This window comes from Panthera leo, chromosome A1 (genome assembly GCF_018350215.1).
Source record: "Panthera leo isolate Ple1 chromosome A1, P.leo_Ple1_pat1.1, whole genome shotgun sequence".
Classification (NCBI taxonomy): Eukaryota; Metazoa; Chordata; class Mammalia; order Carnivora; family Felidae; genus Panthera; species Panthera leo.
This window is the reverse complement of record NC_056679.1, coordinates 116247799-116267337: the sequence shown is the minus strand read 5'-3', so window position 1 is coordinate 116267337 and position 19539 is coordinate 116247799. Positions and strand designations below refer to the sequence as shown.

Sequence of the window (19539 nt, the reverse complement as noted above, 5' to 3'; positions counted from 1 at the left end):
CCCCCACCCCCGTCCCCCCGTCCCTTCCCTGCTCACGCGTGTATGGTCGTGCACACTCTCTCTCAAAATCAACTTGGGAGACCACTTAGGAGGTTATTTATTAAGGTCAGATTATGGACACATTTTGAGATAGTGCTCATAGGATTTGTTGGTTGATGTCAGATGTGAAAGAAGGAAGATTCAAAGGTGACACCAAAGGTTTTGAGCATTTGCAAGAACGGAGTTGTCATCTATAGAAGTGGGGGAGACTGGGGTCCACAAAATTTCTGGTTTGGTGAGTTTTAGGAAGAAGGTGTAGAAATTTAAGAAAGAAAAATTTTTGACTTAATCAGTTTCCTTAAGGTTTTGCATCCTTTCTGTCTCATTTTTATTTGGATCATTTCTACCACAATTTTTTTGGGAGAAGTACAGGTCCCGACATACTTTTAGAAATTCTTACCCAGGCCTCTATGATTCAGTGTGGTCAGAAGGTGTGAGTACATAAGAACTTTGGGTAGACTTGTTCTCTGGGGCATCCCTCATTTCATGGTTTCCTGGGGCTTCTTCACAAATTACTACAAACTGGATGGTTTATTTTTTAAAGTTTATTTATTTAGAGAGTGAGTGTGCACATGAGTGGGGAGGAACAGATAGCAAATTCAAAGCAGGCTCTGCACTGTCAGCACAGAGCCCAGTGCAGGGCCTGAACCCACAAACCATGAGATCATGATCTGAGCCTAAACTAAGAGTCACAGGCTTAACTGACTGAGCCACCCAGGCGCCCCATAAACTGAGTGGTTTAGAACAATAGAAAATTATTCTCTCACAAGTTCTGGAAGCTAGAAGTCCAAAATCAAGGTGGTGTGGGGTCACCCTCCTTCTGAAGCCTCTGGAGAAGAATCCTTCCTTCCTCTTCATAGCTTCTGTTGCCGACCCTTCTTGGCCTTCCTTGGGTTATAGATACATCCTTCCCTTTCTGCCTCCATCAAGGGATGGCATTCTGTCTGTGTCCCTTTTGTCTTCATGTGGCCTTATAAGGACACTAATTATTGGATTTAGGGCCCACCCTAATTCAGTATGACCTCATTTTAATGTGGTTACCCCTGCAAAGACCCTATTTCCAAATAAGGCCACATCCATGGGTCCTGGGGGTTAGGACTTTAATGTATCTTTTTGTGAGACAGAATTCAACACACATCACATACTCTGATTGAGGTTTGATTGTGAAGGTCTTCTTGGCTTAGGTGTCTTTAAGGATGAGACAGAAACTACTGAAAAAGAAAACAGTTCCCTCTGTGTTAGGAATGACCCATCTGGTAGGATGAAATAAAAATTGCATTTATTTTTTAAATTCTTAAAAAAGTTTTATTTTGAGAGAGCGAGCGAGCATGAGCAGGGGAGGGGCAGAGAGAGAGAGAGAGAGAGAGACACCGAGACCCTAGCAGGCTCTTGCTGTCAGTGCACAACCCGATCCTGATCCTAGGATCAGGATCCCGTAGGATCCTCATGGGCCTTGATCCTACGAGCCATGAGATCGTGACCTGAGCCGAAACCAAGAGTCAGACACTTAACAGACTGAGCCACCCAGGTGCCCCCGAAATAAAAAATTTGATGTGCAAAAAGTTTATTTAAGTAATTAAAGATTTCAACATAGACAAGTTTATTTTGCGTTATTTTTTTGAAACTTGAAGACTTTAGGTTATAAAGTGGTAAAAATCCTGAAAAAAAATCATAAAACTGTAAGTGGAAGATAGAAGGAAGAGACATAGAATGATGAATTTTATTTTTTTTTTTTTAATTTTTTTTTTTTCAACGTGTTTTATTTATTTTTGGGACAGAGAGAGACAGAGCATGAACGGGGGAGGGGCAGAGAGAGAGGGAGACACAGAATCAGAAACAGGCTCCAGGCTCTGAGCCATTAGCCCAGAGCCTGACGCGGGGCTCGAACTCACGGACCGCGAGATCGTGACCTGGCTGAAGTCGGACGCTTAACCGACTGCGCCACCCAGGCGCCCCTAGAATGATGAATTTTAAAGATAAGAATTTTAACCTGAATTTGTCCAGAGTCCTTTTAGGTAGAAAAGTTCTGGCTGATGTTCCAAGTTTAGTTTTGCCAGCTGGGCAGCGAGTTGACGGAGATAGAATGCAGCAGACCTGATAGGTCCCTGGGCATCAGCTGATGCTGTGGGAGCACAACCCCGCTTGCCCCACTGGCCTTTTCCTTAGATTTCCACAGGGCTGGGAAGGTGCCCAGATGGTACATGGCCCTCACTATTTAGCTCCTGCTCCCCTTCTGTGCAACACCCAGTACGTGTACATTCTTCAGTGGTGTGTCAGGAGTTATTAGTATTTCCCTCTTTAAGTCACCACATGTAAAGTCTAGGGATTGTTTATCAAAGGAACTTTGAGTTCCCATTCTGATATCACACTGATAATAAATTCCTCAGCACCAGCATACATCTGTGGCCACTGTGAGTTTTATGGAGCTCCTGTTGTTTGGTAAGGAATGAATGGTGTGCAAGTTGGACAAATGAGAGAGGAGTAAAGAGATATGGCTCTTTCTAGCCTTCAGGAGATTTCAAGTTAGGAGAAGCCAGACGGGAATTAGAGGCTCAGATAAGAACCGATAAAGATGCCACAGCATTGGAACCTATAGGAAAAAGTCCCCTGTTGCATTTAATAAATATCTGGACAGAGAGTGGGAGAAGTTAGAAGGATATGTAGAGGGGCATCAGAGATTTTAATGGTGAAGGCCTCAAGCCCCAGAGGCCTTCATTTTGATTTTCCTGCCTTGGTGGTTTGGTTGTGCATCAGTTCCCAAAGAAGGCCTGTCAGGCCAGGCTGCTCACTTGTTCTCTGGCTCAGTCTTTCCCAGGTCATATGGGCACTTGAACGGTCAAAGTGAATCCACAGCTGCTAGGGTGTAGGGGTGAATGAGAGAAGGGCACTGGATGCATCTAAGCTGTCTGGGTCAGGGCTTTGCATTACTGACTCCAGTGTGGCTTAGTCACATGCACCCTTAGGGGATTATTTTGAGTATTTCTGAAAAAGGGAGCCTCATTTCATGTCAAGTGAGAATGCAACCACAAGTATGTCCCCAGGGGAGGGACCAGTGGTGAAGCCACCATATTTTTGGGGTGACCACAGGGCAAATAATGTACAGACATCATTTCCTTTGACTAATCTTTTGTAATCCTGGCCCAGATGTGGCTCCTGAAAGTAGTTGAAGTTCTTTGTCTAAGTTGAGATTTTTAATTTAGGACCCAGATGGGGTAGGGAGGTGAACATCCAAAAGGTCTGTTTTACTCAGTGTGTCACTGTCCTGGATTCCTGGCAGGCAGCGGTTTCATTAGAAAAGCAGATTTCATCCTGACTCATCTGCCTCGATGAGACGTGTGATACAACTTCTTAGCACTCGTGCAGCCTGCCCTCTGACTGGACAGAACGGAGGGTGCCCAGTCCATTCTGCAGCAGTGGCAGCTACAGGCGCCTGGCCTGGGCTGTGGAAAACCTTGAGAGACAGTCTGTTATGCGGCCGGAGCTTTGTCCTGGAATTTCCTGGCCTTTGTCTGTCTGGTATAACTTCATGTACTGAGACGCCTGTTTTGAGTTCACTTCCTTCTGGGGGAAGAGTGCAGCTGCCTTCCACTGAGCATTTCTGCTTCCTGCACCAAATAACTTCCCCCTCCCTCCCTCATGTCTGTGGGCGGGATGAGGGGAGCACTCTGGGCAGGTGTGTTTGTACCAGGCCCCCAGGAGACAACATGCTAGTGGAAGTCACTGTTCACAGAGGAGAAGCCATTACCATTGGGCAGAAAAGCTGCATCTGCCAGCCTGGCCCATACCCCCTAACCCTGGTTTCTTTGTCATACTGCAGCAGAAAAAATCCTACCTGGAGCGGAGTGTGAAGGAAGCTGAGGACAACATCCGGGAGATGCTGATGGCACGAAGGGCACAGTAGGAAACCTCTAGTCAAAGCTTCCTGCCCCCTTCCTGGCAAGGGCAGAGGGGCCCATGTGGGGAAACATCCTCTCTTCTGCCCTGATGGACTTTGTATTTGAGTGATCTGGTAACCCTGTGTTTTCTACTTCACCCTGATCCCCTTTTCGATCCTGGCTCTGCCTGCCACCCCTGCCCGACATTCTTCTCCCCTGGGGTGAGTCACGAACACCCAGTAAAGATGGGGGCCAGGACAGATAGGGGAGCTCTGCCCAAACCTACTAGTTATGCTGGTTAGACCAATAAAAGGCATCTGTTCCCCCCACCCACTCTAAGTCTGCCTTTCTTGAGAACTGAGGGCCAGAGGCTTTCAACCTCAGCTCCTCCCTGACCTGTCCCCTCCAGAGCATTGGCTCTGTTCCTTTCACATTGAAGCCTTTCCTGGTTCTTTTTTTTCCTTTCTGTTCCTTTGAGTAAATCCTACTTCTGAGCTTCCATGCAGATCAGGAAGAAGGGAGACCAGGGTATAACTGAATTTAAGTGAACCTTGGTGGCATTCTGCCTAAAGATTCCTTCCCTGTTTCCTCCCACATGTTCCATACGAAAATGCAGTCAGGCTGTCTTCCGGTGGACAGTACAATCCTAAGGCCTCCTAGAGGCTTAGGGGCAGTGGTGTGCTGGAGCTGGCTTGTACTGGCTCTGGAGAGCCAGTTATTAAAAATCAAGTTATGTAAATATGTAATCCTATTTAAAACAAGGGTAATAAATATTCAGACTTGTCCCTTCCTAATTACTAAATCTGGCCATTATCTGTTTTTGAGGTTAACAGTCTATCGCATCTGGATGATGGAAATTGGTGCATTCCTGCGCTTTTCTTCCCAACTCCACATCAAGTTGGTAGCTTGAAATCAGCTATTGTGGGATCATTTACTCCACAGTAATCAGGTGATGGACAAAATACGGTTTTGTTTTAAAGACAACTGGTAGTTAAATATTTATGAGCAGCTCACTGCCACTGCTTCAGAGTGCAGGTGGGCAGGCCGAGATCTGTCAGCTGTAGCCTCTCAGGGCCAGCTGACGGATATTGACTTGCTGTTATGGCAGCTCAGCGCCACCCTGTGGCCAAAGCTGAGATGGGTGTGTGTGTGTGTGTATGTAGAGGGAGGCGTGTGACAGCAGAAAAGAAGGCCTATGGAGCAGCCCATAGTTACCAAGAGGTCCTTTTCCTAGGCTCTGGTTACAAGCACATAACAGTTTGGTGAGCTTATCTCTTGAGCAGGACCAGGGAGAAAATGCTAGCCTGGTGAGAACCTGCCTTCCTAATAGCACCTACCCACAGTGGAATAAAAAGGCAAATAGACCCCTCCTGGGGTACACACCCAGGGCTTGTATCCTGTCTGGAATAATTCAGATGGTTGAGGTTTAGACCAATTTATTGAAACATACAGGGTGTTAGCAGAGAAATCATTCAGTGTGATTACATCATGTCACTACCTTGAACGTATAATTTTAAAATTATAAATATATATTTTATAACTAAGCCTTTGGCCAAAAAAATAAAAGTCATTTAGCACATTTGTGAAAGGCCAATAAGAAATGCATTTTGAACATTAAAAAGATAGTCACTGAATTAAACAGCAGTGCAACCCCTGCTAATAATCTAGAATCCCACTGTGTTGAAGGTAGAAATGTCTGTGCAGAGCTAGTCATTCATTTATTTCAGCAATCAGAAGAGATGGGGCAGGCACACCTGTTGAAGGCGGTGGCAGAGCTGGCAGGACCGGAGGGCTGGTCAGGTCAAGTGAGCATGTCCCAGAGACAGCAGCAACAGAGTGCAGTCCAGCAGGCTGTGAGGCAGGTGGATGGGCCCAGGTCATCCCGTCTTTGGTCTTCCACCACATACACTGGAGGGGAAGTAGAGAGAGGGTGAGACTGAACTGGCACAAGCCCTACAGAGCCAGTGCTGACCAGACCAGATGACTGGAGGAAGGGTGGCTTAGTTCCTCAGCTACTTTGTCTCCTCTTCATAAAGACTTTTATCCCCATAGGGACAGGTACTAGGGAACCAACAAAGTGGCCTCACAGCAAGGCAGCCAGAGCAAGAAGAAGTGTCCATTACTGTCCAGCCAGGGTTGGCTAACCCTGCTCGGTTTATAAACCAGGCAGCACTATGTCCTGTGCCTAAGATATGGCTACGCCATTTCCCCAAAAAAATCACCTAAAAAGGAACTGCAGGCCTTAAAAGAATAACCCAGAATCCTCATCTCTCAAACCTGGGCAGTGCTATCAGAATGTCCCCCAGCCTCTTAACTTTCACACAGAGCAGGAGGAGGTAGGGGTAAAGACCTGGTCAAGTGTGAGGGATTTTCTCAGAATGGGGTTGGAAATCTGAGCCCTGTCAGGGCTCAGTGCTCTATTAAGAAATTTGCATGCTAAACAAACTCACAGGTCTTGAAGGACCCCAACGACCCTTTACCAGTCCGCAGACTTGTAGCCGAAATCACACTCTCTTCCTGTAAGCACATGCTTAAGATGGCTGATGGTCAGCCTTGGCCTCAGAGGATCTGTGGCCACTTGTAGGAAAATCTCAAAACCGCAGCCACCGCGAAACTCATTTATAAGCAGTGAGGATTTTAAACTTTTTCAAAGTTAATGAATCTTACAAATTAAGTTGGTCCTTCGGCAGTCTTCTTTCAGTTCTATTTTTGTTTATCTATTTTTATGCCTCCTCTCTTGGCCAGTCCTCTCTTTGGAGCCTGGCATAGCAGCTACAATACTCCAGGTCAGTAGTGAGTTTTTTTTGTTTTGTTTTTTTTAATGGTTGTTTATTTTGAGAGAGAGGGAGAGAGAATCCCAAGCTGGTAGCACAGAGCTGGATGCGGGGCTCTAACTCCCAAACCATGAGATCGTGACCTGAACTGAAATCAAGAGTCAGATGCATAACTGACTGAGCCACCCAGGAGCCCCAGTACTGAGCTTTTCCAAGCTGTCCCATTGAGGCGGTGCCATCCACAGGCCTCTCTTTCTCCTGTGGCACAACTTTCAGGTCAGCTGCTTTCATCTGACCTGGCTCAGCAACACAAGCAACACTGTTCTAAGGTCTGGCAGACAACACCCAGCCCCGGGGAAAGCCTGGTGAAAGAGAAGACAGCGCATTTATAAGGTGCATTACCTGATTTAGTCTTAACAGTAGTGCCTGACTATAGATAATACCATCATTCCTACGGTAAGAAACACAAGGCTTAGAAAAGTCTCTTGTTCAAGCACACATTATCACCTGAGGCAGGGACAGGGTCTGAACCCAGGCCTCTGGCAAGCCAGGATAAGCACAGGACTGAATGGGCTCGAGGACAGTCTTCACACCAGTCAGAGCCCACCCCACCCATGAAAGGCCTGGGCAGTCCGGACCTGGGGGTCACCTCGGCAGGAAAGTCCTAGGCAACGGCTTTCACCTGCTGTCTGCCTAGATGACCTGACCCAAGTCCCCGGCCTCCCCTGATCCTGCAGTGGGCAGCTTCCGACAGGGAAACAACACAACTAGGTGCAGACACCCTGGAATAATTCCTTACCATTTATTGTCCCTGCTGGAGGGCTGGCTCTGCTGCCTGGGGACAGAAGGACCCTCTCCCCTGCCAGTTTTACAACCAGTCTGCTTAATGCAGTCCTGAGACCCAGCTCAGTTGCCATGTGAGAGGTCCTGCAGCCTCTCTTAAACTACCATTTATTGAGATCACAATTGTGCTGGGACCTGTGCCAAGGGCCTTCTGTACACAGTACCACTCTGTGTTCACAAACCTGTGATACAGGTATCGGGACACCTGTCTTCCTCACTGCTTTTCCTTGGCCCTGTGCCTACTCCTGTTTTACCAGAGAGCTTCATCAGGGAAATAAATGTCCTGGACTTGCTTCCTCTAACACCTTTCTCCTTCAGTTTAGTCAAGTTTGTCCTTGCCAAGCCTCCTTTCATATGACAAGCTCCAAAACCTGGGGCAATACTCACAGTGTTTATAGAGGGAAGAAATCAATCTGGCTACAGGACAGAACACTTCAAACCAAAGGGCTGTGTCAACCTCAGGTGGGGCAGTTGGTGCTGGTGCATACGTTAGAATCCCTGTTATTCCCTGGATTACCAAGTCTTCCAAAACCCTTTTGACCTTCTCTTTGCCGTTAGCTGATGACAGAACCTCTGACCCCAAACTATTGGAAAAGTAGGGGGAGGAAGAGGGTGTGGAGAGTAGGTCTGGAGGTTGGAGTGGCCCAGGAGAAAGCCCTTGAGGCCTCACAGTTCCTCCCGGCACCCCTCCCCCATGTGGTCCAGGAATGGCATACAACTTTATCTTCCTAGATGCCCTACCTACATGGCGGGTGTGAGGTCCTGCATGTCCAGAGGCTGCCTGCTGCACTGAGCAGCATGGCCCAGTCAGCCCCAGGACCACCCCACCCCACCCAGGGGGCCTTACTGCTCTTCCGCTACTCTGCCCCTCAGTGGATCCATCTGCCCGGGAGCTCCTACACTGCCCTGGATGACTGGCCAGCTAGTATGCAGCCCACTCTGCCCAACTCCCTAGGTACTTGAAGCCAGGGGACTTGTGTGCACTGAAGCATCACTGACAGTGCTGGTCACCAGGCAGGAGCTGTGTCAAAGATGATTCCAACACAGGTGTTCATACCCCCCTGGCAACTGGCCTCTCCTGGCAAGCAGGGTATAAAAAGGGGGCAGCACCATGGTTACACAAGATGTTAAACATTAGAGGAAGCTGGAGGAACAGTACAGAGAAACTGTACCGTCTCTGCAACTCCTGGACCAACTGGAACATTGCCCTTCCAGGCAGTTCAGCAGTCTGCTCAGGTTGGGAGGCAGGTTCTGGTGCCTGTAGGTGCCGCTCAGATTGAGCTGCTGCTTACAGATCATATGCCTGCCCTGGGGCCAGCCTGGGGCCAGGGGCTGGGCTCTACCTTTTTCTGACGGATGCAGGCAGGGCCTTATGGACTGGCTTATATTCACCTCAGCTAAAAGGCCAACCCTCCCCACTTGCATTTGGTATCTCCCTGCCAATGCCACCAAACTCCTACCTCCTCCCTAGCCCTAGGGGTTCCCCTCACCAGCTTCTCTTACTCCCCGATAGCCCTTTGGCAATGACCCTCAATGAGGAGCAGCTACTCAGAGCTTTGCCACCTGAATCCAAGTCCAGAAGTGCTGTGTGCTTGATGGTAGTGAAGGGGGTTGGTGGAATGTGCAGGGAGGGGTGTACATGCACACAGGTGTGACCCCAAGACCCAGAATACATCAGAAAGGCCTAGGTTAGTCTTGGGTGCAAGGTGTCTTTGGAAGGAACTGAGTAGCTTCTAGGAAAGTCTCCCACCAACCTTTCTTGACTCAGTGCCAAAAGCAGTTGAAGACAGATGGAAGACACCTGGAAGCATGCCTGCAGCCCCCCATGTCCAACAACTTGCCCACCAAGCCCTGGGGTCTTTTCCAGAGTCACCAGACTCGCCAACCAGCAGTCCCAAGTTTGGGACTACTGTATTGTACAAGCCTCGTGGGGCCATTCACGTGCTACTCAGAAACCTACTTCTGGGCAGCAGTGGGCATGTGGAGGGCCAGGCAGAAGGGCCATGGCAGAGAAGACCTGCAAGAAATTTGAGCAGAGGCCTTCTCAGCTAAAGGCTCCCAATTCCTCAATCACCCCTGTCCTGGAATCTGAAACCTTCACTTAGCACAGCCCAGACATTTTAAATGATTAATCAAGCGCTTTGAATTGGTGATACAGTCTTATTAGGCCCTCCCTTTTTGTGTGTGCATCTGTAAACAGTCCTAACCTGGGAGAGCTCATAAGGAGAAGCAAACAAAAAGACTGGGGTGTCCCAGAGAGTTCTCATGTCTGGGCCTTTTAACACTCCAGCAACTAGGAGGCTGCCCCCTGGCCTCACAGCCCACATCACTGATGGACATCCAGGACTGCTCCTCAACCACTGAGACTACCATGGCCACTGGAGCTCCCAGGAAGTGCCCTCAGCAGAGATGGTGGCTTTGCCAGAGGCAGGAAGCCTGTAGTCTGTGCTCAGCTGCCCTTGCCCAATCTTGAGAATCTAGACCAACAGAAGGCAGCCAGTCTCCCAGGAGGTATCAGACGATGCCAGAAGAGCCCTCCTACTGCTCACACCAAAATCTTTAAGCAATTTAGCAATGAGCAAAAGTCTCAAGATAGCCATAGGGATGGATCCTGTTCCTTGTAAGCGGCAGAGAGGAAAGCACACAATTTGCTGAGGACTCATTACACCTTTCCTTGGATGTGCATGTGCAGCAAGATTATTTATTACTTGGCACACAGGGATGCACGGGTGAGAAAAGATGTCTCAAAGGCACTACCACTGTGCCACCTGCTCTCAGAGCCCAGGTACGTATGCTGAGGGGAATGGTGATGGGTGAAGGGTGATTAGAAATGGTGAAGGCAAATGAGGGGGTACAGTTTTCATTGGCGTGTCAAGGTTAAAAGCAGGAAAGGTTGGGAAAATGCCTATTTTCGTCTTCCTCCACAGGCAGGATGTGGGTCTGGTACGGCCAGACCTGGCTTAGGCTCTGCAATAGCAGCTGTCTTTGCTGGGCTAAGCTCATGACGTCCCCAGGCCTCTCGGCCCTCTCTGCTCCTCACGCCTCCTCCTCCTCCTGCGCCTCTAATTCTGGCAGCTCTGTCTGTGAAATTAAGTCTTCCAGGATACCCACGCCAGGTGCTTTGGTATGGGAGACAACTGCAACCAGTTCACCCACCCACCCATGTAGCTACTGACTGCCATCCAAGTGCCCATGAGGCCGATCATCCATCATTCTTTAGGCATCGAGTGCCAGGTGTGTATGTGGATTGGTACAACAAGGTGAGAGAGCCTGCTGACCTCCATGAAGGCGGGTGTTTGGAGATCTCAGAAGTGCACTTGCCACCATCCTGTGAAGGAAGCAGTTGCTAGACAAAACCAAGATGGAACCTTCTGAGTGACAAGGGTCTAAGGAGCCCCAGTCCTCCAAGCCCCCAACCCCCTGTGGCTCAGTCACCAGGCCAGCATGCTAGCCCTGTCCACCTCCCTATCAGTTGCATAAACCACAGACCTGATAAAAAAATTTTTTTCCATAAACCACAAAAACAAGCACATTTGGACACATTGTGCCCGTCTGACAAGTAGGACTGCAGTGCCACCACCTCCTGTGGCCTTATCCTTGGGCTGGACCTGCTGGGGCCACTGACCCTTAGGGATCAGGTTGGCCAGTTATTTTGTGGCAAAAGAGTGCTGAGCTCAAAGAAGGGAAGTAACTTGACTGAGGTCACAGAATGAATGAAAGGCAGGTCATGGCCTCTCCCCCGGCCTTCCTGCCTCCTTTGTGTATCAGGCTCACTTCAAATCAGATAGGAAGCCTGGCTCCAAGTGACCTGAAATGTGGCTGTGTATGGAGGGGTGAAAGGCCTTTCTTTGGGCCCTGCTCTCCCTCAAAAATCCACGGTCTGTGTTGGGAGAGCAAGATCTAGTCCTTGCCCTGTTCCAGAGTGTGTCCCCAAGATAGTCGAGTCCACTACTTCAGAACGACATGGTCAGCAGTTGACTGACTAGGAGGCAGAGTGAATTTCAGGGACCTTCTTCACACTTGAGTTTGCAGTCCCCAGGCAGGCAGGCAGCAAGCGGGTGTGCTGGCGCAGAGGGAGGTGCTTCCAGGGGGTGGGTAAGGAGAGATGACTGTTCTCTAAGGACGGTGGCTGTGTACATGGGTTCCAGAGGGGCAATGACCAAGTTCCAGTCCTGAAGCTGCCGCTGACTGGTTGTGTTCTCTGCGTCCCAGTCTTCTCACTTGCAAAATGGGGGAGGGGGCAGTAGTATCTAAGAGTCTAGGTTTTCTGACAAAAACATAAGCAAATAAAGTGCTTGGCCCAGGGCCTGGCATCAAGCTAAAGAGGGAAGAGGACTTACGTAGGAGCCACAATAAGATGACGTCCTATGGAAGAAATCACCGGAAATCTAGGTTTTCTTATTCTGGGTCTCTGTGCAAGCAGGGGCTCCTCCAACCAATCCACATTCACATTGGGATATGTGTGTGTGTGTGTCCCCAAGTCATCACAGGAAGACAAAAGCAGGGACACTGGCAGTCACTGCAAAGCACAGCTGCTCAAAGAAAAGGGGAAATGGCCAGAGAAGAGGCAAGGGGCTGTGTATATGCCCGGGGGCTAGGGAGGCAGAACACTAACACCTCAGCTGTTAAGACCCCTCAGAGACAGAGAGGGTGCAATATTTGGAAACATTTCATTAGTACATTTGAGCATTTGCCTGTTAGATAGGAGGAGTCTGTGGCTGTCATTAAGACAATGGAGACACAAAGGTCCACAGAAGAACAGGATATGAAACAATATGAAATGATGGTCAAGGAGGAAAGGATGTACACATTTAAAAGACTAGGAGTTGGGAAGCCTGAGCTTTTCTTTTTTCTGAAGACAGCCAAGAAACTGGGGAGGGGACTGAAGGTCTCTAATGGGAAGGAGTAAACAGGATGACAACACAAGCAACAGCCGATTCCTTGGCACCCCACTCTTCCACTAAAAGTCTGTACCAGGAGAACCATGGGCATGAACAGGGGAAGAGGTCTACAAAGATCAAGTTGTGAATGATGATGGCTGACCTGCCCAAGCCCTTCAATGTTCTGGTTGTCTTTTCCTAGCCATTCCTATCCACTATTATGTAGACCACACCTCATTTACTGCCAGACTTCAGAAGACACTACTATAATCAATCATAACCCAGGGCTTTAACTCTGGAATAATCACCACACAGCTAATGAAGGACGAGGCTGCCTTATGTCATTAAAGGTTATATAGCACCTAAGAGCAAGCAATATCCTTAAAAAAATTTTTTTAAGTTTATTTTCAGAGAGAGAATCCCAAGCAGGCTCCAAGCACAAGAGTTGGATGTGGGGCTCCATCTATCAAACTGTGTGAGATCATGACCTCAAGTGAAATCAAGAGTCACACACTTAGCTACCCAAGCCACCCCATGCAATCTCATTTAAATACTCATCAGGCCCTGTAACGATCTAAAGATTTAATGCAATTGTAATAAAAAAAAAAAAAAAAATCCCACCACACCTTTTTAAAACTGATTCTAAAATTTGTAGAAAGGCCAAAGAACTAGAATAACTAAAACAATTTTGACAAAGTTGGAGGAGTTAGACTACCTTAAGGTTGAATATCAAGCTACAGTAGTCAAGACAGGGTATTGGCAAAGGGAATGACACAAAGATCAAGGGAACAGGAGAGAGGACAGTAACAGACCCACATAAACATGGCCAGTCAATTTATGACAAATATGCAAAAGCAATTCAATGGAGAAAGGACAGTCTTTTCAAACAAATGATGAAAAAGCTAGCATGAAAAACATTTTAAACCTCACATTTTATATAAGAATCCAAAATGGATCACAGATCTAAATGTAAAACATAAAACCAAACACTAGAAGAAAACAGAAGACAATCTTCATGACCAGAGATAGGGAGACTTCTCAGACCTGATGCCAAAAGCATGCTCTACAAAAGAAGAAAAAATGAAAAATTGGATTTCATCAAAATTAAAGCCTTTTTCTCTGTGGAAGACACTTGAAGGGATGAAAAGACAAGCCACAGACTGGGAAAAAAATACTTGCAAATACAATCCCACAGAAGACTTATATTTACTTTATCTAAAGACTCTTGAAAAACACTCCACAGTAATAAAACAGCTCCATTTAGAAGTGGCCAAAGGACTCCCAATACTTCACCAAAGAGGATAGAAGGAGGGCATTTAAGTACATGAAAACATCATTAGCCTTTTAACAAATGCAAATTAAAGCCACAATGAAATACCACTGTACACCTATGAGAATGGCTTAAAAAAAAAAAAAATACACCATCAAGTACTGGCTAGGATACAGAGCAACTCGAACTGTCAGTTATTGCTGATGGAAATGCAAAATGATACAGCCACTCTGAAAAATAGTAGCTGTTTAAAGTTAAACATACACTTAATCATATGATCCAGAAATTCCACTGCTGGTTATTCACCTTTGAGAAAAGAAAACCCGGTCACACAAAAACTGTAGCAGTTTAAAGTTAAACATACACTTAATCATATGATCCAGAAATTCCATTTGTAGGTATTTACCTTAGAGAAATGAAATCTTATGTTCATACAAAAACCTGTACATAAATTTGCAATTACCAAAAAGTGGAAATAACCCAAATGTCCATCAAGAGGTGAATAAAATGGTATCTCTATACAATGGAATGCTATCCTTAAATCAAGTACCCACCAGAACTTAACAAATATACTAGCAGTTACACACTGATGATTTTATTTGCAAGGCAGTATCGCAGAGGGACATTCCAGGGCAAAACCCACCCAAACTAAATCTCCCTTTGCCAAATATACTGGAAAACCTGGAAAGACCAAAGGCTTTCAAATCTATTCCTCAGGTCCTTGGGATCCCATAAAAAGGCAGGAAGTGCCTCCTCGCCTCAATAGCAATTGAACAGATTCTATTTTCCATACTAGAATTGCTTGTAACGTTTCTTTTCAAAAGATCTGTATTAGATTCCTCAAACTTGGGAGGCAATGAAAAAAAAAAAAAGATCTGTATTAGAAAAGAAGGGCCTCTCTGAAGCATGGATGTCATATGCTTGGTTATCTATGTGTTGGACCCTCTGACAAACACCCCAATTTGCTTGAGGAGCAAGGTTTCCTCTGTCAGTAGCCTGACCTGCTTACATGGTGCCTGGCATTTCTAGAACTTGATGTCTTACTGCATGAAATTTTACTGCTTCCAGTGTGGCTGGGGTTCCAAGCCTTCATGCTGGTTCTTTGTACCTCTGGACTCCTCTTTTTCAGGCTTACACAAATATCCACCTTCCTCCATACCCAAGGAACCCTGTTCACTGGTCCTAGCAGTCCTGTCTTTCCCTGTTGGTGTCCTTCAAAGAATAGGAACTAGAGAGAAACCCACCCCACCCCTCAGCGACAATAGTATGACTAAGTCCAAGTGGGTTTTTGGTTGTTTTTTTTTTGGAGAGAGAACATGCCAGTGGGGGGAAATGGGCAGAGGTGGAGGGGGGAGAGAGAGACAGAGAGAGAGAGAGAGAGAATAAGAATCTCAACCAGGCTCCACGTTCAGCACAGAGCCTGGCAAGGGGCTCAGTCGCACATCTCTGGGATCATGACTTGAGCCAAATTCAAGAGCTGGACGCTCAACTGACTGAGCCACCACAGGTGCCCTGGACATCCGTGAATTCTTACCTTACCGGACCTTCCAGTGACATTTGATGGTAACTCATCACTTCCTTTCTCTTAATACACATTCTTCTCTACTTCAAGGACACCCCATTCTCCTGGTTTTCCAGATCTGACTCCTTTGTAGGTTTCAACACGTATAGGTCCAAGCTAGTTTTCCTTAAAGCTCAGTCCTCCACTGCCACCTCTTTTCCCTACCCACCTTGATCTCATTCACGCCCACAGCTCCTATTACCACCAACATGCCAGTGCTTTCCATGGCGCTATATCCAGCCCAACCTCTCCTCTAAGGTCCAGGGGTATGCAGCTGCTTACCTGACATCTCCACTGGAATGTCTCATTGACGTCTTGACACCTCCATCTAACCCAACATGTTCAGAGCCCAATGTGGTTTTCTTCCTCCCAATTAGAGTGCCTTTCTTTTGTTCCCAACATCCACAAACCCTAGGCATCCAGTTCCTCAGAAGCTTAGGAGTCATCCCTGACTGTGCCTTTCTCCTTCAATCCCTATATCCAATCCATCACCACCTCCTCTTGATTTTACTTCCAAATGTCTCAGATGCATTCATATGAACCTATGCCCTGTCCAAATCATTCTATATATGGAAGCCAAAGGGATCTCTTAAAAATGGCCAGTTTGGTCATGTCATCCCTTTAACACCCTTCAGTGGCTTCCCACCTCTCACAGAACAAAAACTAAAATGTTTAACTGGGATTAGGAGCCCCTTGTCTTGGTCTTGCCTGTTTCTCATCTGTCCCCAACATCCCACTGTTTTCTGCCATGCTGATTTCCTCTTCTGATTTCTCAAAATGAGTCATGTTCTCTCCTGCCACTGGGCCTCTGCACCTGCTCTTTGTACAACCATTTTGCCTATTAACACCTATTTGTCTTTCAGATCTCTCCCAAACTATTCAAGAAGCACTCCCCCCCCCCTTTATGTTTTCATGGCAGTATGTATCTTCTCTTTGTAGGAAAGAAGAATATTAAGTATTACCTGGGGGATTATTTAATGTCTGGTTCCTTTCCTAGAATGGAAAGAAGCTCCATGATGGCAGGGAGGGGGTCTCTTCTGTGTGGTCAATTACCTAACACAATGGAAATGGTCAGCATTTAGTGAATGAATGAATGTTGCTCCTTGTAGACTGGTGGTGGTTCCCCAGGAGTATGCATGGTGTGTATTGAAGAACTCCTCCTCCCACAGTTTAAAGTGTCCCAAACAGGGTGGGGGGTGTCTGGCTGGCTCAATTGGTAGAGCAAGTGACTAATGACCTTGAGGTTGAGTTTGAGCCGCAAGTTGGGCATAGAGATTACTTAAGAAAAAAATAAAATTTAAAAATAAAAATAAAGTGGGTTGTGGGAGGAGGGAGGGGCTAAATGGGTAAGGAGCATTAAGGAATCTACTCCTGAAATCATTGTTGCACTATATGCTAACTTGGATGTAAATTAAAAACTTAAACAAATTAAAATTAAAAAAAAGAAAAGAAAGTGCCCCAAGGCAATGCTGTGATAAAACTGGGTTAGAATCTTCTCATCTATGACCCTACTGGAGTGTAGAAATTATTTTCACCAGAAATGTAATATTTTCTTAAAAAGAATCCATCCACAATCAAAAAAATCCATTAAAACTAATGTACCTCAGAAAAAAATCCAATTTTAAAAGCCAACATAAGGCTATGCAAAAGCTATGTGATGAAAATTGTACGATTTTACTGGAGGACATAAAAACAACTAAAGGGAGAGATACCATGTTTATGATAGGAAGTTAGTACTATAAATATGTCAACTCTTCTCCCAATTATTCTGTAACTTACATACTCTTCCAGTTAAAGCCAAACATGTTACTTCTCTATAGAAATTGACACATTCATCCTAGAATCCAGATTAAAGAGTAAAAGGCCACGAATAGCCAAGCAAATTCTGAAGAGGAAAAAGGGGTGTATGTACATATGTGCTAAGGGTAGGAAAGATGCTTATTGGACCAAACCATTCTGATTCTAGCTTGTTCATATAGGGAAACTTAGTATATGACCAATCTTATTTCAGATCAGTGGGGAAAGGATGACCTAATGATGTTGGAACTAAAAGAAGAAAACCAGAACTCTAACCAACACCATGATCAAAACTAAAATTAAGTCAACTAAAGACTATGTGAAAAAAAATTAGAAGGTAATATGCTTGTCTTTGTGATCTTGGAATAGAAAACGATATTTCAAAGACCCAACACAAAGCATAAGGGAAAGACTGATAAACATGACATTTAAAAACTTTCATACTAGAGGGGCACCTGGGTGGCTCAGTCAGTTGAGCATCCGACTTTTTCTTGCAGTCTGTGAGTTCTAGCCCTGCGTTGGACTCTGTGCTGACAGCTCGGAGCCTGGAGCCTGTTTCAGATTCTGTCTCTCTCTCTTTCTGCCCCTCCCCCCACTCATACTCTGTCTCTCTCTCAAAACTAAGCAAACATTAAAATTTCTCTTAAACTTTCATACTAGAAAAGTAAAAAAGACTAAGGTAGATAGGGAGAAGATATTGGCAAGCCTGTCAAAGTGACAAATATTAGTGTGTGGAATATTTAGAGATTCCCTATAAACCAATAAGACAAACCAATAGAAAAAAAAAAATCACAGGATCTGTAAATCACCAAAAATTTTTATTTTTATGTTACGGTCACTAGTAATCAGGTAAGGTAAAATAGTAAAATACTGAATAAAATACCTAGGAATAAACCTAAGCAAGGTAGTGAAAGACCTATACTCTGAAAACTAATAAACACTGATGAAAGAAACTGAAGACAACACAAAGAGATATTCCATGTTCATGCAATAGAAAAATTACTTTTGTTAAAATGTCCATGCTATCCAGGGGTGCCTGGCTGGCTCAGTCAAGTGGGGTGTGCAACTCCTGATCTCAGGGTTGTAGGTTTGGGCTCCATGTTGGGTATAGAGATTACTTTAAAAAATCTTTTTAAAAAAGCCTTTATCATCCAAAGCAATGTACAGATCCAATGCTGTCCCTATATAAATACCAGCAACATTTTTCACATAACTACAATAATACTAAAATTTGTATGGAACCACAGAGATCTCAAATAGCCAGAGCAGCCTGGAGAAAGAGCTGGACATAAAATCCTAGATTTCAAGATCTACTACACAAAGCTATATAGTAAAATAAATGATATAGTACTGACACAAAAACAGACACAGAGATCAATGGAACAGAATAGAGAGCTCAGATATAAACCCACACATATATGGTCAATTAATTTACAACAAAGGAGGCAAGAATATACAATGAAAAAAAGACATTCTCCTCAGCGAATGGTGCTGAGAAAACTGGACAGCAACATGCAGAAGAATGAAACTGACGAGTCCTTACACCATAAACAAAAATGAACTCAAAACAGATTAAAGACCTCAATGTGAGACATGAAATCATAAAACTACAGGAAAACACAGGCAGTAATCTCTTTGACAGTGGCCTTAGCAACATTTTTTTTGGTATGCCTCCTGAGGCAAGGGAAGAAACAAAAGCAAAATTAAAGTACTGGGACCACACCAAAAAAACCACCTTTTGCACAGTGAAGGAAACCATCAACAAACCATTCTATTTTCCATACCAGAGTTGCATGTAAAGTTTATTTTGAAAAGATTTGTATTAGAAAAGAAGGGCCTCCCTGAAGCATGGATATCATATGCTTGGTTATCTATGTGTCGGGCCCTCTGACAGACACCCCAGGCAAGGATGTGGAGAAAGAGGACTTATTTTGCGCTGCTGGTGGGAATACAAACTGGGTGCAGCCACTCTGTAAAACAGTATGGAGCTTCCTGAAAAAATTAAAAATAGAACTACGCTACGACCCAGCAATTTGCACTACTAGGTATTTATCCAAGGGATACAGGTATACTGTTTTGAAGGGACACATGCACCCCAATGTTTATAGCAGCACTATCAGCAATAGCCCAAGTATGGAAGGAGCCCAAATGTCCATCAATGGATAAATGGATAATGAAGATGTGGTATATATATACAATGGAGTTATGAAGATGTGGTATATATATACAGTGGAGTTATTACTCAGCAACCAAAAAGAATGAAATCTTGCCATTTGCAATTACGTGGATGGAACTGGAGGGTATTATGCTAAGCAAAATTAGAGAAAGACAAATATATGACTTCACTCATATGAGGACTTTAAGAGACAAAACAGATGAACACAAGGGAAGGGAAGCAAAAATAATATAAAAACAGGGGGGACAAAATATAAGAGACTCTTAAATATGGAGAAGAAACAAGAGGGTTACTGGAGGGGTTGTGGGAGAGGGGATGGGCTAA

General features: G+C 45.4%; 2 protein-coding genes across 2 annotated transcripts in view; one reads left to right on the top strand and one right to left on the bottom strand.

Annotated features, from left to right (window-relative positions):
• PFDN1 (prefoldin subunit 1) overlaps positions 1-4704 on the top strand; it is a 72015-nt gene extending 67311 nt beyond the window's left edge. The window contains exon 4 of the mRNA XM_042936984.1: positions 3857-4704. Within this exon, the coding sequence (XP_042792918.1) occupies positions 3857-3940 (84 nt within the window). The 3' untranslated portion in view covers positions 3941-4704. The remainder of the gene's footprint in view (positions 1-3856) is intronic.
• Positions 4705-5333: 629 nt separating this feature from the next.
• The window catches only part of CYSTM1 (cysteine rich transmembrane module containing 1), a 78342-nt gene continuing 64136 nt past the window's right edge, over positions 5334-19539 (bottom strand). Inside the window, exon 4 of the mRNA XM_042936936.1 lies at positions 5334-5822. Coding sequence (XP_042792870.1) covers positions 5716-5822 — 107 coding nt within the window. The 3' untranslated portion in view covers positions 5334-5715. The remainder of the gene's footprint in view (positions 5823-19539) is intronic.